The sequence below is a fragment of the Crocuta crocuta genome, unplaced genomic scaffold, assembly GCF_008692635.1.
Source record: "Crocuta crocuta isolate KB4526 unplaced genomic scaffold, BGI_CrCroc_1.0 scaffold254, whole genome shotgun sequence".
Taxonomy (NCBI): domain Eukaryota; kingdom Metazoa; phylum Chordata; class Mammalia; order Carnivora; family Hyaenidae; genus Crocuta; species Crocuta crocuta.
In genome coordinates, this window is record NW_027530004.1 from 425,623 (window position 1) to 449,688 (window position 24,066).

Below are 24,066 nucleotides of genomic sequence, written 5' to 3' on the forward strand. Positions count from 1 at the left end.
TAATTAGCTTTTGTTAGGTTCAAGTTAGCAGTAGGGAAATTAAGCTAAGACCATTGGTTTGTTTTCTTTTTCTTTTAGAATGATAAGAAGTATTTGATGTGGTTTTCCAGAGAATATGTTTCCCTCAAAATAAGCATCTCTAATTTTTCTACCCATAATAGAGCAGTTAAAGATGAGTGAATGGTAACCATTTTAAAAAGAAAATCAAAGGTCACTTGTTAGTGATGATTGTCTAAAGCCCGCCACTATTAATATTTCGAAATTCTGTTACACTGTAATGACATAGCATAGCTGTTATTCCATTTTCTATCTTTTTTTTTACATTTTTGCATTTGTCCCTTTTTCTGTTATTGTATGTTTATTGATTCATTCAGTTTTATACATTTAGTCCTGACTATTCATGTATCACTAAACTCTAGATTTTACTCTTCTTTTTTTAAAAAATTTTTTTAATGTTTATTTTTGAGAGAGAGAGAGAGCACGTGAGCAGGGGAGGGTCAGAGACAGAGAGAGACACAATCTGAAACAGGCTCTAGGCTCTGAGGTAGCTGTCAGCACAGAGCCTGATGCAGGGCTCGAACCCACGAACCGTGAGATCATAACCTGAGCCGGAGTGGGCTGCTTAACCAACTGAGCCACCCAGGCACCTCTAGATTTTACTCTTCTTAAAATTTATTTATTTTGAGAGAGAAAGAGAGAGAACGAGCAGGGGAGGGGCAGAGAGAGGGAGAGAGAGGATCCCAAGCAGATCCTGGCACAAGGCTCACACTCACGAATTGTGAGATCCTGACTTGAGCCAAAATCATGAGTCAGATGCTTAACTGACTGAGCCACCCAGGCATCCCTCGATTTGACTCTTATATTGACTGGCTTTAATATACAATTGGCTTTAATATAAAATTAAAATCTTTTTTAGTGTTAGTTGTATTTATTGAATATATTCTGGTCTTAATTTAAAATATAAATGGATAGAATACTTTTTTCTTCATTGAGATAAGAAAAAGCAAATTAAGTTGCTTTTTATATGATTTGTTTAGTCTGTGTATGAATCAGTGGTCATCAAGAGCAAAAGATCTGGGGCACCTGGGTGGCTCAGTCAGTTAAGTGTCTGACTCTTGATTTCAGTTCAGGTCATGATCTCTCAGTTCATGAGTTTAAGTCCGCATGGGAGTCCACACTGACAGTCTGCAGCCTACTTGGGATTCTCTCTCTCTCCTTCTCTTTCTGTTCCTCCCCCACTCACATTCGCATTCTCTCTCTCTCTTTCTCTCAAAATAAATAAATAAACAAAAAAAGAAAAAGATCTTCTTACCCCTGTATTAAAGAAGAAATACTTGGTAGTTAATAATCTTTTCTTCTACCACAGGAGGGGTTGCACTAAATCTAATACCAGTATAGGAGGGTTTAACTTTTTTGTGAAGACCACCTCCTCCACTTTCCCCTACCTCCAATAGATTAGTGCCCATTGGGATATTTCATAACATTTAAAAAGTTAAACCTGAAGCACATGTATTGTAGCTTGAATATGTTCCCTCTTGTTGACATGTTATTAGAATAAAACAAAAACAAAACAAACAACCAGCCCTTGTCTTTTATACAGTGGCTCTCATAGGTGAAATTACATGTGCAAGCCTAGAGCCTTTAAGGTGGTTCACCTATTAAGATTCTATAGTAGGGCGATATGCTTGCACTGCCTTTTACCATAACAGTAAAGACTTCTTCCATGTACCTCTGAAGGATACAAAGATGGAGTGGACTCTAGAGAGGATGTGTTGGGTGGGATGACTGCAGTGTCTGCAGTTGGAATGCAGATGTAATTTAGAATTATTTCTCTATAACATGTGAGAGAACAATCTTTCCAGAATGCTCTGATCCCAGAATCTGTAATCAATATGAAACTGTTACAGTACTGGGCTCACACAGAGAGTAGCATTATGCCAAGGTCTAATGCTCAGGGCAAGTGTTTGGGATAATTCATTTCCAGATGAGATATTTTACAGAACAAGAATATGCCTTGACACATGTTCTCTATTTAGTTACATGAATTTGTCATGCCTCAGTACCTCTAAGATGAGTCTCACTGCAACAGAGAATTTTATGTGTTTATCTATGCCCTAAGCCAGAAATATTTTACAATTGGTCTGATTGGTTTGCAGTTAGAAAAAGTGACGGTGCGCTTTATTCAGGTAAAGACGGTGACCACCTCTTTGTATAACCATTTGTCTAACTTCATTTCCTTGTTTTAGTGCAGAACAAAACTCCTGGTGAGTGAAGGGCAGTACTATATAGTTTTGTTTCCATTACATAGAATCTTTTTTTTTAATGTTTTTTATTTATTTGTAAGAGAGAGAGACAGCGTGAGCAGGGGAGGGTCAGAGAGAGAGGGAGATACAGAATCTGAAGCAGGCTCCAGGCTCTGAGCTAGCTGTCAGCACAGAGCCCGACACGGGGCTCAAACCCACGAACCGTGAGATCGTGACCTGAGCCGAAGTTGGACACTTAACTGACTGAGCCACCCAGACGCCCCTTCATTGCATAGAATCTTTTTAAACCATTGAAAACACTGAGAAATCATTTCACTATTACAATAGAAGTGCCATTATTTTAGGTAATTCCTTCCTATCTTCCTGTCTTTCTCTTCTGCCTTCCCTCTGCCTATTCCCCCCCATTTCACTCTTCTCTGCTGGTCCACTTCCTGCCTTCACCCTTCTTTCCTCTAGCTTTCAGAACTGTTTCCAACCACTAGTTTAGGATATTTTATCCATGTTTTTACTTGGCGGTTTGCTGAAAGGGCATGTAAGATCTACCCTTCTCCTTTTGGTCTTCTCCCAAAGCATTCATTCACATGACAGTAATTTCTTCTTCGTAATAATCTTGGACTTTCTACTAAAGCTGTATAAACCTATCTACTAGAGATAGAAGGGGGATGGGGAGGGTCCTTCCAGGTAGTTATTTCTGCAAACACTTCTATTTAAGGTGACCACTAGATGGATTTTCACTTTAGTATTATCTGATGTGGTTAGTCAGACTCATGGTCAAGAAATCTTTGATGCTTTGGTTTGGAGGAGAATTAAATAGAAACACTAATACTATACTCAAATCAGGAGCATCTCATCTCATGTCTTCCCGCTAGCTTAACTTGGATATTGCTCTGACTCTGTATTTAGGGTTGCCACTGAAAGAGTTCTTCATGGAGCATATGTACAGTGAAATTACATAGATTTTTCTTTTAAATTTTAGATTTGAAACAAGAAGCAACATAGCCCAGTGTATTAGTCAAGGTTCTCCAGAGACAGTATTCTGGAAAAAATTCCCTTTTGCCTGGGGAAACTAGTCTCTTTGATTTATTCATGCCTTTCAACTTATTGGATGCGACCCACCCACGTTATGAAGGGGAGTGTGCTTACTCAAATTTCACAGACTTAAATGTTAATCTCAACCCTCCAAGTTGATATATAAAATGAACCATCACAGTGTATTGGGAATTCTATGATACTTGGCTTAGTCTTTTTATTTAGGTCTTTTATTTTTTAAAAGTCTCTTTGTATAAACATTTAGTTAAACCGAAGTAACAATGGGTAAGCTTTAACCAGGGCTTCTGCTGGCTATGTTCTTTTCACAAACCTTTTTTGCTTGACTGTACTATATATTCTTAGCTATATGTATGGGTGAGTGGGTCTGGAAAATATCATTGATTGACATGTACTTTCTCTTGCTCTTGCTATTAAATTCCTGAAAAAATTGGTTAAGGAGCTGAGACATTGTTGAAAAGGTTATTTTGTGGGATATTTTCTTCCCTAAGATGGATTCTGCTAAGCAAGCACACAGAAGTAGTCTTGAAGAATAAACATGTAAATATTCTCCACCATTTTATATTTAGACTTGACCCCAGTAGTCCAGTGAGGTCCCACAGTGATGCATGTTGATGTGCACCCACGCAGCTGTAGTCTCAGTCAGGGAAAAGTTTCTTTTGAGCAGGGGAAAAACTGGACAGAATGCCAGAAGTCTAATTATAACTCTTTAGAGAGCCAGACATCCATAAACCAGTTCTTTAGTGAGCAACACATCTGATGTAAAGTGAAAACATTTTCTGAAAGAAAATTTCTAAAATAAAAATTGGTTTATAATAATGAGTATAAACCCAAATTAATTTGATTTATTTGTGGAGAGCTAAGGCAGCCATTGATTTTTCTCTTTTAGTTCTCTCAGCAGTTATACAATAATAGCCATTATTAATTATAGAAAGAAGCTCCTTCATCTCCTAGTATCCCTCTCATGAGCCGGTAAGCCTGTTTTGCTGTTCAGATTGGTTTTGTTTCCATAAGAGGAAAAGACAAGTAGTTTGTAGTTTGAGATCTTGATCTTCCTAGTGGAGGGTTGGATGGTCACTTTTGGAGTTTAGTTTTTCCTGGACTCTCCCTCTTCCTCAGGATGCTTCCAGTGTGCCGAGGCTCTTCAAAGAATCAATCAAAATAAGCCAGCCTCTCCTGAATCAAAGATTTGTGGGCTGAGACTAACATTACCTCAACATCCATTATGGTTTAAATGTATTTTTTATTCTAATATTCTATGCTATTATTCTTTTGCCTGAGGATCTAGAAGCATTTTAGCCAGTAATTCTTCAGAATAATAAAGCAAAGCAGTCATCATTCTCATGCCCAACAAAGGGCTATGCTTCTATGAACACAACTCTAGATTTCTGGTTGGGCCCATTCATAATGAATTAGTTGTAGGGTTCCCTAAACAGGACTGCACTTAAGAGTCACCTGGGAGGCTTGGGGAAAAAATACAGGCTTTCCCCAATCCTGTTTGGGGTACATGTGCTCTAGGGACTGAGGAGATGTGTTGGGAAATAACATTTCAAACAAGATCCTGAGGGGATCATCATGCATCTTGTCTAGCATCAGATCCCCAGACTCTGGCAGAATTTCCAAAAGTTCTCTCAGAACCAAAATAAGAAACTGCAGTGTTTCTGCACAGCTGCTAAAATTGTTTCAGATTAGGAAAGGGAAGGGCAAACAAAGAACACAGTGGTTCCAGAGAATAATCTGAGGAGCCTGCATGAACTGGGAAGGCAGGCCATTGTAAACCTCAGCATCAGCATTTCACCTCCTGCTTTATCATCCCCATCTGCCTGCTCCCTTCCCTGTCCCTTCATTCAGTTCCACATCTTCCCCAGAAGGAAGAGATGGCTGGGTTGAAGATGCCAGTGACATCTGCATATCATTCCAGAGGCTTTTTCTTTTTTAAAGGCCACTTCCTTTGCAAACTCATCTAAGAAAGGGTTTCAATAGAACAATGGGATATAAGTTTAGGCTTCAGGGTCTGAGTCATGTTTCCCTTTTAGTTCCAGATAGATCCTCTTTACATGTGTTTGTGCAGTCTCTTTTAGTTCTATCTAGATAGATTTTAATAATATGTTTCTTCTTATGTAAGAAAGATTATGAAATCGAGCAGGAAGTGAGGACTAAGAGTCAGAAGTCCTGGCTTCTGGCTTTTACTTTGTACTTCCAGACATTGATCTCTAGGACTTGGTCTTCTAACTGGGAAATGAGTGTAGTCATCCTTACCCACCTTGATGGAACACTGGAGGCTTAATTAGCATTCCCAGTGTGCTGTTGGACCACCCAAACAGTATTCAGAAGAATGTGCAATTCATTGAATCCCCAGGAGCACTATGTACTTACCCTGTGGTTCCCTCCTGCTTTGTTAATTATCAGAATGTTGTGGACAGGAGTCTAGCATCTGCCTTGTTCTTTTCTCTATATTAGGCATTCATCCTGCAGGCTAGGTGGACAGGCCTGTCCAGAAGTACCTTATCAGGTCCAGCTCTCCTTTTTAGCAGAACAGGGAACTGAACTAGGAGAAGCAGCTAACCATCACATTTACTATAGGTCAGAACAGTGCTGTTTGTGAGACTAATGGTCTAACTTGTCTGTCTGTTCTTTTGTCTCTGAGCACTGCTGACTGGCTTTTTTATAGGTGAAAGCTTATACTCCATATGACATCCCTTTGGCAGCCTGCCCTTGTCTTCTCAAGAAAAGCATGTATTTTCCTTGTAGATCTGTGTCCAGAGGAATGGGATGCTTGTAATTCTTGAGGCCAGTTGTTTAACTAGATTATACTGGAACTTAGAAATTGACACCACAGTCCTCTGGCTCTCTGTTCTGTGTGTGCTGTGTTCAGGCTCCCTACCCAAATGAGGCAAAGGCTTATGTCAAGTGTGGTGACTCATATGTAGATGAATGGCCACAGTGTGCTCCATCCCTGCCATCATCACTCTTTGTTTTTCTGCTGAGCCCATGCTTCAGTGCCCAGCAGGTTCATTTATATGCATGTCTCTGGCATCTGTTTCTGAGAGTAGAGAGGGAACCTCCTGACTAGGAAGGGCCTATGCTTTCTGTTTTCTCAAGGCAGGATTCCCAGCTGGGTTATTTCTCTCCATGTAGTGCCTTGTTCCTCTAGCTCTTCATGTAGTGTAGGCAGGGATGCACAGATACGGGGAAGGGGGCACTTAGCTGGGTTGGTTTAGGAATTGTGTAGATGGAGATGGGTCAAGAAATCTGTGACAGAGCCTGGACATCAGTCAGTTTCTTGGTCAGAACTTCTTATGTAGAATAGAAAACTTTCACCAGAAACCACTATTTATGCCATGGGTATGTGTTTGGAAGCATATCTGTCCCATGTTGTGACCTTTCTAAATCTTGGTTTTGTCTCTTCCTCCTCAACTCCTGCTGATTATACCTAACTGTTGTGCCTTAAGGATATCAGTAACCTGCTGCGCCTCTAATAATGTGGTATGGTTAGCATCAATATATTGGTAATAACCTGGCCCTCTTGCATTGTAGAATAGCATTGCCTTTGGACCATCTTAGAGCTATTTACATTTGGGAAATAACTGGTTAGAAGAATTTTACAACTTTTTTATTATCTCTTGCCACATTTCTTGTCAAGCACACACATGTATGAAACCAACCAAATGTTAATTTCTTTCATGGATTCCCAGGGGGAAAAAAGAAAGTATAGACAATACAGTGTAATGGAAGGAGTGTTCGACTTGGAGTCTGAGGACACCGCTTGAGTATTAGCTTCATCAGTTAGCTGTGGACTAGAGGCAAGTCAGTTAGCCACTTCATTCATAAGTTGGAAATGATGCCACTTACATAAGTATTTTAGAGGGTGATCTAAGGAATAAGTTGGAATCATTTTCACTTCCTTCGTCACCTCAGGAACCATGACATCTCTGATGGCCTTGGTTTCAAGAATAAGAAATAATGCCATTGTAATAAGCCATTTCAAAGCTTGATGTCTCTAGAAATACAGAATTAGCTTCTTATTTTTCAGAAAAGTAAGCCCAGTGGAGAATGGAGTGACAGCTACTGCTCCTGCTACTAGAATAACATTAAAATCGTAGAGGAGATAAGCAGAAGATGATGTGAGGCGGGGCCTGTTCACCTGGCCTTCCTATCATTACATGTGTCCTCTCAGAGCTCCTTACTCTCTCCTCTGTCCTTGCATCTGGGTTCTTATGGCTATTATGCTGGGAGGTAGAAAGTCTATATTGACTCTCACAGTGAACCAAGCAGTGGTATTTTTTTCTTATTAAAATAAAATTAGAGCCTTTGGGTCTTGTTTACAGATAAAGGAAAAATGGGGTTTGCTTCTTTGGTTTTGGCTTTGGCTTGACACTGAGCTGGTATATTTTCATAATTATTATGAGCTTGAGAATGCACCAGCCTGAAGTCAAGTCTTTTCTTAATCCAGTTGGAAATGTCATATTGTGTGGTGTTATAATTCCTTTGTCTTCTCTGCTCACCTGTAGAGAGCCCTCCGGGATTGGACCCGAGTGTCTGCGTTCTTAGAACTCCCCATTACCCAGATGGGATTAAATATCATTGGACTAGAAGACTAAGAGCCTTTGCCAGCTATGAATTCAAGCATATTTGCATGCTCAAAAAAATGAGAATTTCTGGATTTGGTGTAGAAGGAATTCCCATTTTTATGTTTTCATTTATTTTTCTTATTTTTCTTGTTACTATTTAATGTTCTCCTTTTCAGTTCTTCTTGCCCTCCCTTCTTCTTTCTTTCCTTCCTTTTTCTTTTTTAGCCTACCTCTCCTTCACCTGCCTCAGACCTCATAAGTGAATTTTCTTGGGATTCTCGTTTATATTATTCCACTCATGATATTTGGGGTTAATATATTTCTGGCCTTAAGTCTAAAGTCATTCAACTTGAAACTTACTGCTCCTTGAGCTACTAGAAAGGCATTGATCTCTACATAGCAAATATAGCAATGATGTTAAAGATAATAATAATTAAATGTTTCTCTATCTTCAGTTATTGGTGAAAGAAGAATAAAAAGTTACTAATAGTATTTTACAGTTGGGAAAAGTGAAGGGCACAAGATCACACTGAAAGTCAATAGGAGTATTAAAAGTAGGGCCCATAAAAAATTTTAAAAACTAGGGCCCAGATTTCTTTTTTTTTTTTTTAATTTTTTAAATGTTCTATTTATTTTTGAGAGACAGAGAGTATGAGCAGGGGAGGGACTGAGAGAGAGAGGGAGACACAGAATCTGAAGCAGGCTCCAGGCTCTGAGCTGTCAGCACAGAGCCCGATGCGGGGCTCGAATTCCTGAAGTGCTAGATCATGACCTGAGTATAAGTAGGACACGTAACCTACTGAGCCACCCAGGCGCCTCCCAGATTTCTTGATAGTAATTTACAGCTTTGGCATATAGAAGAGGTTTGCAAATGGAATTACAAGCACAAGACTGGTTATACCCCTATACTGGATTGGGTCACCTCATTTTTCTGGGTTGAGAAAACATTTGTCAGTTCTACTTGAAGCATTTTGTAGGTTCTATTGAGAAAATTAGGATATTTGTCAGTTCTACTTGAAGTTAAATCCTAGGAAATTATGGAATCCAAAAATGCCAGTTTCCCAATTTATAGTGAAAGCTACATTGTTAGAAGAAACACTAAAATAGCAAGAAGTGAGTCATACAGCCCTGGGTTTGAATCCTGGCTCTGCAGCCAACTGTGCCATATACTCTGTAGATTTATCATATTGTATTGAAATTGTGTCTCTCTCCTCCACTTTACAGTCAGTATATTTCCCAAAACCTCTTGCATCTCAGGTATGATTGTTGGGAATTGGAGGTGCAAAGATGAGTAAGAATGGCCATAGTAACAAAAAATAAAAAGAGCAATAATGCTAGTTTGGAGTGACATCAGCAAGAGTAGAATAGTAAACTCCTGGCTCCTGTTCCCGCACAGAAACATTGAAAAAAACCCACAAACAGAAGCTGAACCAACTTTGTAGGAGCTTTGGAAAATAGCTGAAGATTTATAGTAACCAAATAAGTGCCCAGTTGAGGAAAAACAATCTTCAAAATGATAAGAAAGTTATTTTTTAAGTTTTTATTTACTTATCTTGAGAGAGAGAAACAGCGTGCATGCATATGGGGGAGGGGCAGAGAGAGAAGGAGAGAATCCCAAGCAGGCTCCATGCTCTCAGTGAAGAGCCTGACGCGGGGCTCAATCTCATGAACCATGAGATCATGAACTGAGCCAAAATCAAGAGGCAGATGCTTTACCAATTGAGCCACTCAGGTGCCCCTAAAAAGGCAGGAAAATCATAGGACATTTTTACTCACCCTTTCCCCAAAACAGTCTCTCCCCATCCCTGTCCCCTCTCCCCAAATTGGAGCAAAGCAAACCTTGTTTGCAGGCTATTGGGTATATTCATTTTAACTTCTCTGGAGATACCTGAAGGACTGACATGAGGTGCTCATCTTTGTTTCACATAACTTGGAATGCAGATGGGAAAAGCAGTAGGCACTGCTTGTAAATGCTGCAAGGGGACTATAAACCCACAATAGCTGGAAGAGATTCTGAGTAGAGATAGACTCAGAAAAGAAGTTGTGATGAGACTAGGAAATTAGGATATTCAGAGCAACAGCATAACATCTCAGGGTGATCCCTATACTCAGAGCAAGCCTAGTTAATAAAGGGGTGAAGGAGTGCCTCTGCACAGAATGTCTGCAAAGATGTGGGAGAGAAGAATGTTCTCCTTTTTGTGTGTGTATGTATGTGTGTTTGTTTCAATTGTTGGCATTGAAGGAAATCTTTTAGAACAGGAAATGTCTGTCAGAACATCAGCTGAAGAGAAGGTAAAGGAACCTCAGTGACTTAAAAAGGAATAATGTTTAAGAAAAAAAAATTGGAACTCTCAAAACAGAGACTACAGTTTTCAACAATAATTAAACACACACACACAGAGCAAACCCTGGGGAAGGAAAATCTGATTTCCTAAGTAATCGTTTGGTAATAGTCAAATGCCAAATTTTCAGCAAAACCTGCAAAGCATACAAGTAAGCAGGAAAGTGTGGCTCATTCAAAGAAACACAGTAAATGAAAAGAAGCTGTCTTAGAGGAAGCCCAGACATTGGATTTAGTAGAAAAAGTCATTAATATGTGGAAACTAATTTGACAATAAACTATTTGTAAAAAAATAAATAAAATAAATAAATAAATAAAAAAGAAGAAAGAGATACAAATCAAAAAAAAAAAAAGTCCTTAAGTAATTTACCTTAACTATGCTCAAAAAGCGAAGGAAAACAGAGAAAGGAAATCAGGAAAACATTAAACAACAAAGTATTGACAGAAATTACAAAAGGAATAAAAAAATTCTGGAGCTGAAAAGTACAGTAACTGAAATGATAAATTCACTAGAGAGAGTACATAGCATATTTGAGCAGGTGAAAGAAAAAAATCAGTGAACCAGAAGGTAGGACAATATAAATTATGAAATCTGTGGAGCAGAAAGTAAAAGAATGAAGAAGAGTGAACATAGCCTGTATTAGTTTGCTAGGTTGCCATCCCAGAATGCCATAGACTGAGTGACTTAAATAACCAAAATCTATTTTGTCACAGTTCTGGAGGGTAGAAGTCCAAGATCAAGGTGTCAGCAGGTTTGGTTCCTTCTGAGGCTTCTCCTTGGTGTGCAGATGGCCACCATCTTGCTGTATCCTCACATGGTCTTTTCTCTGTGTACACACATCATTCTATGTGTCCTAATTTCCTACTTATATAAAACACTAGTCAGCTTGGATTTGGACTCCTAATAGCCTGAGTTTAACTTAACACCTTTTTAGGGGCTCTGTCACCACTAGTCATATTCTGAGGTACTGGGGGCTACGGCTTCAAAATATAAATCTTGGTCAGGGTATGTGGGGGGGGCACACATTTCAGCCCATAACAGAGCCTTGTGGGACACTGACAAGCTGACCAACATGTGCTTTATGAGAGTCCCAGGAGAAGAGATAAAAAGGGACAGAATGATTATTTGAAGAAATAGTGGCTGAAAACTTCCCCATTTTGATGGAAGGCATGAATCTACAAATCCATGAAGCTCAGTGAACTCCAAATAGGATAAACCCAAGGGGACTCATCCTGAGACACATTATAATCAAACTGTCAAAAGCCAAAGACAAAAAGAGAATCTTGAAAGCAGGTTTAGAGAAGTGAATTATCACTAGGGGGCATCAATCAAGTTATCAGCTGATGTCTCATCAGAAGTGTTGGAGGCCAGAAGACAGTGGGATGGCCTTATGTTTATGTACTGAAAGAAAAAAAACACTGTAAACTGAAATTTTTAATATCTGGCAAAACTGACCTTCATAAATGAGAGAGAAATTAAGACATTTTCAGAAAAACAAAAGCTGAGAGATGGAGTTCATTACCTGCTCTACATAAAAATGTTAAGGGAAATCCTTCAAGTTGGAAAGAAAGAACAGTAAGTTCTTACTTTCTTACTTTCTTAGACAGTAAGTCAAAGCCATATGAAGATACAAAGATCTCCAGTAGAGATAATTACACAAATATAAAGTTAGTCTTATTATAACTTTGGTAAGTGCACTTTTTATTTTCTACAGAATTTAAAAGATAAATGCATAAAAGTAATTACAAATCTATGTTATTTATAAGGCACACAGCTGGTAAAGATGCAGTTTTTGTCATCAGTAACATAAAGGAAAGGACAGAGTAGAGTTTTTGCATATAATTGAAATTAGATTGGTATCAATTCACATCTGTTATAATTTTAGGATGTAATGATAAACTTTATGATAACTACAAAGAAGCTATCCATAGAGTTTACACTAAAGAAAATGAGAAGGGAATCAAAATGTGTCACTCCCCAAAAAACACTAAAGGAAACAGTAATGGAGAAAATGAGAGACAAAAAATAATACAGAAAGCATGTAGCAAAATAGAAATAAGTTCATTATTACTTTAAATACAGTGGATTAAACTTTATCAAAGGCATAGATTGGCAGAAAGGATAAATAAGTGATCTAGCTACATACTGTAAGACACTCACTTTAGATCTAAACACAAATGGGTTAAAAGGATGGGAAAAGATTCTCTATGCAAATAGTAACCAAAAGCAAAATAGACTTTACATCAAAAACTGTTACAGGAATCAAATAATGCCAGTATTATTGATAAAAAGGTAAGTTCATTAAGAAGGTATAATAATTACAACTTTGTGCATCAGACGTCTGAACCTCATAATATATGAAGCAAAAATTTACAGGATTGAAGGGAGAAATAGTTTTACAATAATAATTGGAAATTTCAGTGTCCACTTTTAGTAATGGATAGAAAAGATAGAATATCAGTAAGGAAATACAGGACTTGAACAACAGTATGAACCAATGGGACATATATAGAGCACTGCACTCAGTAACAGCAGAATACACAGTTGTCACAAGTACACATGGAATATTCTCTAGGATTGATCCTATGTTAAACCAAAAAAGTCTTAATTAAAAAAAAAATTAGGGGCCCTTAGGTGGCTCAGTTGGTTAAGTGTCCGACTTCGGCTCAGGTCATGATCTTACCGTTCGTGAGTTCCACCATTTTGATCAGTCAGCTAACCTCTCCTTCACTCTACTTCTACTTGGTTTCTTGGGTAACTAAGAACTCTCTAATTCATTCTTAATTTCTCTCAGCAGGAAAGGGTCAGATTGGGTTGTCCAGTTATTTATTATTCAGTTGGACAAAACTCTCGTGAGTTAATTCAAAGGCCCCTTGGATGGTCTCTGGGTTGGAAGCTGATGGCTGGTCATAGTTCTTTGTAACCAAAGTCTCATTTCCTCATCATCTAAACTATGGTGATCATACTGATAGAACTGTCTATGGTAATTTCCTCAGAAGGAACCTTTGTGGCCTTGGTAGATATTCAGAGCATTATTTATTACTCTTTATCAATTGGTCACTGGGAGCTTTCAGACTGAAGGAAAAGTAGAAAATGCTGCAGATACACAGGGTGTATTTCTGGTTCCCAAAGTAGCCCATGGTTAACCAAAACAAAAGAAAATTATCTTTACTTATCTTTATCTTTACTCCTGGTTCAACAACCTTTTGTAGAAGTCATTGTTTTAGATGCTAATAGCAACTCAGGTATACATATTTCTGATTTTCATCCCTTTTAGTAGTTTTTTAAATGGATTTTTCTGTAACTAATGAAATCTTACTAAATAAGAAGGAAAGGATCAAAATATGTACTTGGAATTATGCATGAAACTGAACCATTAAATAAGATTAAAGGTGGGAAAAGAATAGATTGTTGTGACCTGCATCCCACCTAATGATTCAAGGAGTTAGAAAAAAGCAGCTTAGAGTACACATCTTTGCACATTTTCTTTAGCGGGATCTTAGTAAGCTAAGATTAGCTTGCCATTAAGATTAAATCCTTAATGAGGATTTTTTTAAAGATTCTATTTTTAAGTAATCTCTACACTCAACATGGGGTTTTGAACTTACAGCCCCAAGATCAAGAGTTGCATGCTCCACTGACTGAGCCAGCCAGGCACTCCCTTAATGAGGGTTTTATATATGAAGACCTTCTATGAGGAATGCATATTTTCCTAGAGGCCAGGTAGCTGAAGAATGACATTTTGTGAGTGGTCAGTGTACTACTTGATCTTCTCCAAGAAAATTGGTAAGACATTTTGAGACCACAATAAACTGGTTTTAATGTTTGTTGAAACACATGGAGAGTCAGAGGCTAGTTTGAAAGGGATTCCCATGCAGTTGGTATATCTTGATTTCACCAATGGCTTCATTCTACTTAGCTTCATGAAATTACATTATTATTTTTCTCATTTTACTAAAAACCAGTGAAAGCTTTTTAGTGGATGGGAATCACTGGGTTGCATGGTTAACATTGCATGGTGGTCTTTCAGCTGGTTGTGCCATACCAGAGTGTTGTGCCATCTTGAAGGGAAGAGCACCAGGCCGTGAATCTGCACCGTATCAAATCCACCAAGAGTACAGCAGCCAGGTTGGAAGCCTAGAGGAGAGGAGAGTGCGGGAGGCAGGAGTGACAAGAAGGCCCAGGGGTCTGGAGGAAGGATGTTGACAGGGTTAATAATGACAATGAGCAAGAAGAAAATTCTTAAAGGAAGAGCCTTTAAAGCCCTAAGGCCATTTTTTCTGGAACTAAGAAAGAAAATGAATTCTCAGGACCCTTCCTCTCAGTCCATTCCAGTGAGGTCAGACTGAGAAAGAAGCAACTTGCTATATCTAAGAGACTTTGTTTTGGAATATAATATTTTTCTGTCCTCTGTGGTGATTGTAGTCTAATTAGAAGGGAAAAATCTGAACTCCGTTGGAGGGTTCTCTGCTATTTTAGAGTTGCGTTGTCTCTGATTTTACTTTATTTTTTTCCCTTCAGGTTGCTTGATTGGGGCTGTGAATCTCAAATCCAGCAACCGGACCCCAGTGGTACAGGAATTTGAAAGTAAGTACTAGGGGGAGACTACTAGGAGAATGGGCGCCATCTAACGGACAGTTGGTAATCTTGCAGCCAACTGAGGACAAACACACAAACACACACACTCACTCACACAGACACACACACACACACATACACTGTAGTGCCAGAGATGTTCAGGTGGGTGGCCCCTCAGCAGTGCATCTGGTGTGCAGGTGGGTCAGTGCAGCAGTGATTTAGCAGGTCAATGGGACTCGGCAGCTTTTAGGTGGGCTGAAATCCGATTCCTGCCCTGGCTTTATATGTATACCACAAAGAATTTTCTTGTATGTGAATAGAGTATTAAGGGGGAATGTGTACTCTATTTAGTAAAAGTCCTTGCTAATCATCTTTATTATTTTTCTGGCTAAAATTTTTCTTAAAGTCACTTAGAGCCTAGGGATAGGTAGATTTGTAACCTGCATGAAAGACTTCTCTAAAATTAGTGATTACGTGCAGGGTCTGGGTACACAACTGATTGTAAAATTGTTTCACATCCTCTGAGAGTTCTTTTTCTTCTTCTTCTGCTCATTAGGTGTGGAACTCTCCTGTATCATTACGGATTCACAGACAAATGACCCCAGGATTGAATGGAAGAAAATTCAAGATGACCAAACCACATATGTGTTTTTTGACAACAGAATCCAGGGTATGACCCTCTAATCCCTTCCTGTAGCCACAAGGCCCAGGCATGTTCTTGTGGCCAGAGACCTTCCTCTGACTGGGCCTGCGTCTGTAGCCAGGATTGGTTTCTTTTTTGTTTGTTTCACTTGTAGAAAACTCAACATAGAAAAGTAATGAGAATAGTGTATTGAACCTCACTATCCCTGTAATCCAGCTTTAACAAGTATCACCTCTTTAGTGAGGATTTAAATCTACCTGCCCAACCTTTTGGGGTATCACAGTGAACATTTTGCTAGGCCATCCTCTTATCATGGTCCATGACATTTGTGATACAAGCTGTGTGACTTTTTTTTTTTTTTAATAGTTTATTGTCAAATTAGTTTCCACATAACACTCAGTGCTCATCCCCACAAGTGTCCTCCTCCATGCCCATCCCCCCCTCCCCCCACATCCATCAGTCCTCAGTTTTTGTCAGCATTCAAGAGTCTCTCATGGTTTGCTTCTCTCCCTTTCCCCCACCATTTCTGCCCTTCTTCTCCCCCTTGTTCCTCCGTCAAGTTCCTCCTAATCCTCCTATACGTGCAAACATATGATATTTGTCCTTCTCTGCCTGACTTATTTCGCTCAGCATAACACCCTCAAGGTCCATCCATGTTGCTACACATGGCCAGATTTCATTGTTTCTCATTGCCATGTAGTATTCCATGGTATAGATAAACCACATCTTCTTGATCCATTCATCTGTTGATGGACACTTAGGCTCTTTCCATGTTTTAGCTATTGTGGAGAGTGCTGCTATGAACATTGGGGTACATGTGCTCCTATGCATCAGCATTTCTGTATCCCTTGGGTAAATTCCTAGCAGTGCTATTGCTGGGTCATAGGGGAGTTCTATTGTTAGTTTCCTGAGGAACCTCCACACTGTTTTCCAGATGGGCTGTACCAGTTTACATTCCCACCAACAGTGGAGGAGGGTGCCCGTTTCTCCACATCCTCGCCACAAGCTGTGTGACTTAATCAGAAAGATTATGTGGAGCAGCAAGGAGACAAGTATTAACTGAGCACCTGCTATGTGCCACACTTCCCCTATTGAGAAAGCATTTGCTAGAACAGAGGTCAGCATAAGGTGTTCTCAGGTTGCATGCTCTTGGGTGGTGGGGAAGGCTTCCCAGAAGTGACATCTAGGCCAAATGATGAAGCCGGATAACCAGTGAGAAGTAGGGTGGGGAAGGGTGTTGGGCGAGAAAGAATGTCATATATAAAGACCTAGAAGCAAAAGGCAGCTTGGCTCAGGGAAACTGCAAGTTCTCCGCCATAGCTGGGACTTACGGAGGGGAGAGAAGAAGGATTCCACATAGCTGGGAAGGCATGCCAGGGCCAGGCAAGAGTGAGGGTCCACAAAGATTTTTAAGAGGAAAGTGTCATGATTTCACTTAGGACACTTTAGGAAGACTGACTTGCCTGCTTTGTAGAGAAGAGATTGGAGAGGCAAACTCGGAGCAGGGATGCTAATTCTGAATTTTTTTGCAGATTCCAGAAGGGAGCTGTTGATGGCCTGAGCTAAGGTCAAGGCAGTGTAGAGAGAGATGCAGAGGGGTTGCTAAGAGCTGGCTGTGGCAAGGGAGGGAGAAGGAGGAATTATAGATGATATGCTATGGGACCTTCCCTTCACTCTGACAGGAGGGACTTGGTAAACATGAGGGACAAATGCAGCAACTTCTAAGGGCTGGCTTCAGAATTGTCAGAGAACCTCATAGTTGTGGCTTCAGAGGAGACTGGGGATTTTGTGGAAACCGCCTAATCTCAGTCTTCCTACTTTGGGTGCCCAATATCATCAGGAGTGATAGGCTTTTAAATATCATTGTTTTCCCTCACCAATGTCTCCCCCACCTCTTACTTTGAAGAGATGAAAATAGTTTTCCCAGAAAACAAGTCCATTTTCTCTGGCAACTTAGGCTGCTCCTGATAAACCCTGTACATGCACTTGTGATCATCAGAAAAACCAAGTGGGAATTTTCTTAAAGCACTTCTGTTTCTGGGAATTAAACACCTTATTCTTAGCCAGAGTGAGGGGGAGGGTATTTACACACAAAATATGAAGGCTGGAGGAAAATTTGAATCTGTTTGGTCTCTTCTCTTGCCTCAGTTCAGGCCTGTGCCAAAAACATCCTGATAGATTTTTTAAAAATTTATTATTGAAGTATGGGTGAAGTATAGTGTTATATTAGGTTCAAGTATACAACATAGTGATTAGACAAATCTGTATCTGACTTAGGCTCACTGCAAGAAGTGTAGTCACTGTACATTATTACAATATCATTGACCGTGTTCCTTATGTTGTGCTTTTTATCTCCATGACATACTTATCTTATAGCTGGAACTTTGTGCATCTTAATTCCCTTCACTTCACTCCCCTTCGGCAACCCCTCTCTGTATTTATTAATCTGTTTTTTTTTCCTGTTGTTTTGTTTTTTAGATTGTACATATAAGTGAAACGGTACTTGTCTTTCTCTGACCTCATTTCACTTAGTGTAATACCCTCTAGGCCCATCCGTGTTGTCACAAATGTCAAGATCTCATTCTTTTTTTATGGTTGAATAATATTCTCAATAATACACACACACACACACACACACACACACACCTTTGATAGATTTTTATTTACTAATTTCTTGCATGGTTGAAATTCTAATCCTCCACTAAGGACTGCTAACTAACAAACCTTCCTATTAGAAAATACCTTTGGACTAGTATCCAAAATCTTTAAGGAACTCACCAAACTCCACACTCAAAAAACAAATAATCCAGTGAAGAAATGGGTAGAAGACATGAACAGACAATTCTCCAAAGAGGACATCCAGATGGCTAACAGACACATGAGACAATGCCTAATATCACTCATCATCAGGGAAATAGAAATCAAAACCACACGGAGATACCATCTCATGCCGGTCAGAGTGGTTAAAATGAATGAATCAGGAGACTTATAGATGCTGGTGAGGATATGGAGAAATGGACAGCCTCCTACACTGTTGGTGAGAATGTAAACTGGCCACAGCCCTTCTGGAAAACACTATGGAGGTTCCTCAAAAAATTAACAATAGAACTCCCCTGTGACCCAGCAGTAGCACTCCTAGGAATTTACCCAAGGGATACAGGAGTGCTGATGCATAGGGGAACATGTACCCCAATGTTCATAGCAGCACTCTCAACAATAGCCAAACCATGGAAAGAGCCTAAGTGTCCATCAACTGACGAATGGATCAAGAAGATGTGGTTTATCTATACCATGGAATACTACATGGCAATGAGAAAGAATGAACTCTGGCAACATGGATGGAACTCTAGGGTATTATGCTAAGTGAAATAAATCAGGCAGAGAAAGACAGATACCGTATGTTTTCACTCATGTGTGGAACAGGAGAAACTTAACAGGACCATGGGGGAGGGGAAGGAGAAAAATAGTTAAGGAGAGGGAGGGAGGCAAACCATAAGAGACTCTTGAATGCTGAGAACAAATTGAGGGTTGATGGGGGTTGGGGAGAGGGGGAAATGGGTGATGGGCATGGAGGAGGGCACTTGTTGGGATGAGCACTGGGTGTTATATGGAAACCAGCTGGGTGTTTTATGGAAACCAACTTTCTTTAAAAAAAAAAAAAAGAAAAAATGCCTTTGGAAATGTTCATCCTTTGCAATAAGCATTTTGCTGTTTTTATTATATTATGGCAAATCCTTCTTGCTCTTGCCATAATTCAGCAGGTTTAGTAATGATTAGTTTCTGTGTTTGTGTCATTTCCCCCCAACTCCTTCCTTTATCTGTCATTCTTTAGGTTCTTCATGCTCCTTTGAAAGAGTTACCAGCTTTTTGTGCTTTAAATGTTTTAAAAATTAAGATATAATCCATATAGTATAAAACTCATACTTTTAAAGTATATACTTCAGTGGTTGTTAGTATATTCAACAAAGATGTATTTCTCTCACCACCATCAAATTCTAGAACCTTCACTTGCCTCAAAAGAAACTATATCTTTGTTAGCAGCTACTCCCCTTCCCTCTGTCCCCTCCTCCTGGCAACTAGTAATCTTTGTCTCTGTAGATTTGCCTGATGTGGACACTTCATAGAAATGGAAGCATACAATGTGTCGTCCTTTGTGACTTCTTTGACTTAGCATATTGTTTTCAAGTTTCATCCACATAGCATGTGTCACTGCTGCATTTCTTGTTATATGGAAGAATATTCCATTGTTAAGTAGGCCACTTTTTAAAATCCATTTATCAGTTGATGTACATTTGGGTTGTTTCCAGTTTTTGGCTATTATCAATAATGCTGCTATGGATATTCATGTAAACGTAATGGTTTTTGTGTAAATATAAGTTTTCATTTGGGGAGGATATGACTAAAAGTATAATTGCTAGGTAACATGGTAGTTGCACATGTAGTTGTTGGTGTGTTGTTTTTAAGAACCTGCCAAACTGTATTCCAAAGTGGCTGCACCATTTTACATTCCATCAGCAGTCTATTTCCCCACATCCTCACTAACACTTGTAATTGCCCATCTTTTCAATTCTGCCCTTCCTATATGGGTGTGAATTGGTATCTCATTGTGGTTTTGATTTGCATTGCCCTGGTGACTAGTGATTTTGAGCATCTTTCCATGTTCTTAGTGGTCATTTGTATATTTTCTTTGGAGAAATGTCTACTCAAATCCTTTGTCCATTTTAAATTAGTTTTTTTCTAATTATTTTTGAGTTGCAAATTCTTTATATATTCTGGATACTAGTCCTTTGTCAGATTCATGATTTGCAAATATTTTCTCCAATTCAGTGGATTGTCTTTCAGTAATTGCATATGTCCTTTGAAGCACAGAAGTGTTTAAATATTTTATGGAAGTCCAATGAAGGCCAATGTAGTTTTTTTTATGCTTGTAGTTTTGGTACCATTTCTAAGAAATTATTGTTTAATCTGAGGTCATGATGATTTATATCTATGTTTTCCTAAGAGTCATACTGTTAACTCTTAGAGAAAGGTCTTTGTTGTGTATGGTGTGAGGTAGGAGTCCAGTTTCATTCTCTGGCAGGTGGATATCCAGTTGTCCCACCACCATTTATGAATACTGGTTGTTTTTTTAATGTTGTTTGTTTGATTTTTTTTTTCTCTTTAAATGGGGAATCCTGGCTGGGAATGATGAGAGGAAATGAGGTCCCTGCCTTAACAACAAAGACACATGTAATGAGTCCTCTTACACACCAGGTACTATTTTACTGCTCAGTGTCCTCAGTTCACTTCTGTTGTACAGGAGCAGAAACAGAAGCCAGTCTGCAGCCTCCTGATTGAGGCATTAAATGCTGCCTCCAGAAGCTACCTTCTTCAAGTGGCAAAGATTTTTTTTTTTTTTTTTTTTTAAGTTTTAAAGAGAGAGAGTGAGAGAGAGAGAATCCAAGCAGGCTCCACACTGTTAGCACGGTGTGACATGGGGCTCAGAGACACAAACCATGAGATCATGACCTGAGCCAAAATCAAGAGTCAGTTGCTTAACTGACCAGACACCCAGGTGTCCCCCAAAATGTTTTTAAACAGTCTTTTTGTGTTCTGTTTCCTCTTTTCTATAGGAGATTTGGCAGGTCGTGCAGAATTATTGGGTAAAACCTCTCTAAGGATCTGGAATGTGACCCGGACGGACTCAGCCCTTTATCGCTGTGAAGTGGTTGCTCGAAACGACCGCAAGGAAATTGATGAGATTGTCATTGAATTAACTGTGCAAGGTAGTAACTCACATGAAGTTAAAACATGTTCTCCCTCGGCAAACCATGAGAGACTCTTGAATACTGAGAACAAATTGAGGACTGATGGGTGTGGGGGGGAGGGGAAGGGGGCTGATGGGCATGGAGGAGGGCACTTGTGGGGATGATCACTGAGTGTTATATGGAAACCAACTTGACAATAAACTATTTGTAAAAAAAAAAAAAGATTGGGAGAAAAAAAAAACATGTTCTCCCTTTAAGGTCTCATGAGTCTATTTAAAAAAAAATGGAGAAGGGGAAAAAAAGAACAAAGATCAGCTCTTACATGTTTTCCTTCTAGAGCTACATCCCAGGGGTACTGCAGGACTTGTAGAGCTTGGACTGAGTCTGGGTGGAAGGTGAGACGGGAAGTGGAGCTCCTGTTGCTGCCTCCACCAGCTGTAGGAGGCGCCCCTCAGGGAGGTGGAGGCGTCAGGAATGCGCTGCGGGACTCTAGGAGGGGGTTGAGCTGTGAGGCAGATGCAGCGTCAGATTAGAGCCTGCAGGTAGTACATGGGGATGGCAGTGGTGCAGGAATCCCCTGGCTGGTTCTCCTGTTTTTGAGGCTTTATTGTGGGCTTTGATAAGAAGCCATGTTGCTGATTTTAAACCCCAACCTGTATTTCTTCCACAGTGAGGCCGGTACCTCCTGTGTGCAGAGTACCAAAGGCAGTACCCGCGGGCAAGACGGCCACGCTGCAGTGCCAGGAGAGCGAGGGCTTCCCCCGGCCTCACTACAGCTGGTATCGCAATGACGTGCCACTGCCCACGGATTCCAGAGCCAATCCCAGATTTCGAAACTCCTCTTTTCTCTTAAACTCCGAAACAGGCACTCTGGTAAGATCTCTTCTCAGAGGTGAGGATAGCAATGTCTTTGTTGGGGAAGGGATACCTGTTGTGGAAAGAGCCCTTATTGGGAGCTTATGTTATAAGACAGGAGCTAAAAACCCATAATGTTGGAGATTCTGTGGGAAAAATGAACCTACCCTCCTTTTTATAAACAAGTAAGTTCTAAGGGGGTAAAATAAAGGAAGGGAAATCTGGAGACTAAAGGTGATTATGAAGGTATAGTAAACAAATGTAATGGGTGGATGATGTTAGGGTCCTGATGTGAATAATCAACTCTAAAAATCATGAGACCATCAGGGAAATTGGATTACTGGATAATTGATTAAGGAATCGTTAGTTGCTTTAGGTACAATAATGGTACTGTAGTGATAATGTTAAGAAGTCTTTGTCTTTTAGAGATGCATACTGAAGTATTGATGGATAAAATGTGTCTAGAATTTTCTTCAGAATGACCCAGTGGTTGTGGTGGGAAGTGGGTGGGAGGAGAGACAAAGTAAGATTGGTCACGTGCAGAAGACAGAACTGCCCTCAGCAGCAGCGTCTCACCCGGGCTTCTACCACAGCCACGTCTCCTGTGGCGTGTCTAACTACACTTAGTAACAAGCAGGTTATAATAGGATCCTGTGTTTGTATTGCCCAAGTGTTGCCTGAGAAACAATCATTATCAGAATCCCTTTCCCTGCATAAAAGCTCACATTGCATTCTGAATGTTGCTAGGCTTTGATATCGCCAAAAACCTAATGGGCTCTCATTGTTCAGCAGCTCTTGGGCAAGACTGTTGGGAAAAAACTATCAGGGAAGAACCTGGACAGTGACCAGGAGGCCAAAAGGAAACCAAGAGCAATAAGCATACATTTTATTATGTTCTGGACTTAGCAGCTTGGTGGAGGAGAGGAGCATGGCAGTCTCTTCTCTGCGGTCCCCAGAGGTCTGCCCTGTTGATTAGTCTTACGGTTTACTTGTGATTTCTGGAAACAGGTTTTCAGTGCTGTTCACAAGGAAGACTCTGGGCAGTATTACTGCGTTGCTTCCAATGATGCAGGCACAGCCAGATGCGAGGAGCAGATGATGGAAGTCTGTGAGTTATTTTTTGAAAATATCTCATCTGAAGACTGGCAAGTGGATAGAACATTTTAAATTTAATATTAGACCACAGTTTAGACGACTATTGTGCCATAGGTCAGTTTTCTTCTGGAGATGACTGGATTCACCAAAACCCACCAGAGGATGTTGAAAGGAAAAATGAGAGAGTTCTGAGTAACAGCTAAGTGACTAAGAAGTGGGTACCTGCAATATGTTTATCTCCTCAAAATAGACCTGGAGTCTTCTGGTGTTGGGAATGTAGCTAATCATGTCACTTTTAACTGAGTTTAATAAACTCCATTTTTTTGGGCTATTGATAGGATTATCAAAACATAACGTTGTGTGAGTTCTCTAGCAATTTATCCAGTTAGAACCAGAGTTTTAACCCCAGGAACTTTACCCTTTTCTGTGATGATGCTATCTTTAGGGTACTGGTTCTGAATGGGCAGTGGCGGGGGCAGGGTGCGGCACGCCTCCCTCCTTCCCGGGTATAACTGACCCCAGAGCGGTGTTTTCCAAACTTGCCTGATCATGAGAAGCATTTGAGTGCACTGTTCCACATACAGATTCAAGGCCTCACCCCAGCAGTACGGACTCCGTCCCCAGGGGAGGTCTGGAAGTGTCTGTGTGTAAAATATTCCAGGTGATTCTTGTCGTCTGTCAAAGTTGGGAAACTGCTCCAGGGCAGGAGGAAGATTCCTTTGCCCCAAACCTATTGAATCTCTAGTGATAGAGGTTGGGAATTGGACATTTTAAAGTCAGAATTTCAGTTTTAAGTGCACACTCAGATTTGAAACCACTGTACTGAGGTAAAGGAGAATTTTAACAATTTCCAAGTTAGTGGGCTTATGTTGATATATCACCTGCATGTTTTCTATTGCTTTTTTTTTTTTTTTTTTTTTTTAA

General features: G+C 39.9%; 1 protein-coding gene across 1 annotated transcript in view; it reads left to right on the forward strand.

The window, feature by feature from the left end:
* The window catches only part of JAM3 (junctional adhesion molecule 3), a 77,785-nt gene that overhangs the window by 51,749 nt on the left and 1,970 nt on the right, over positions 1 to 24,066 (forward strand). The window contains exons 2-6 of the mRNA XM_077763692.1: positions 14,746 to 14,811; positions 15,359 to 15,472; positions 21,058 to 21,210; positions 21,863 to 22,065; positions 23,056 to 23,155. Of these exons, the coding sequence (XP_077619818.1) occupies positions 14,746 to 14,811; positions 15,359 to 15,472; positions 21,058 to 21,210; positions 21,863 to 22,065; positions 23,056 to 23,155 (636 nt within the window). The remainder of the gene's footprint in view (positions 1 to 14,745; positions 14,812 to 15,358; positions 15,473 to 21,057; positions 21,211 to 21,862; positions 22,066 to 23,055; positions 23,156 to 24,066) is intronic.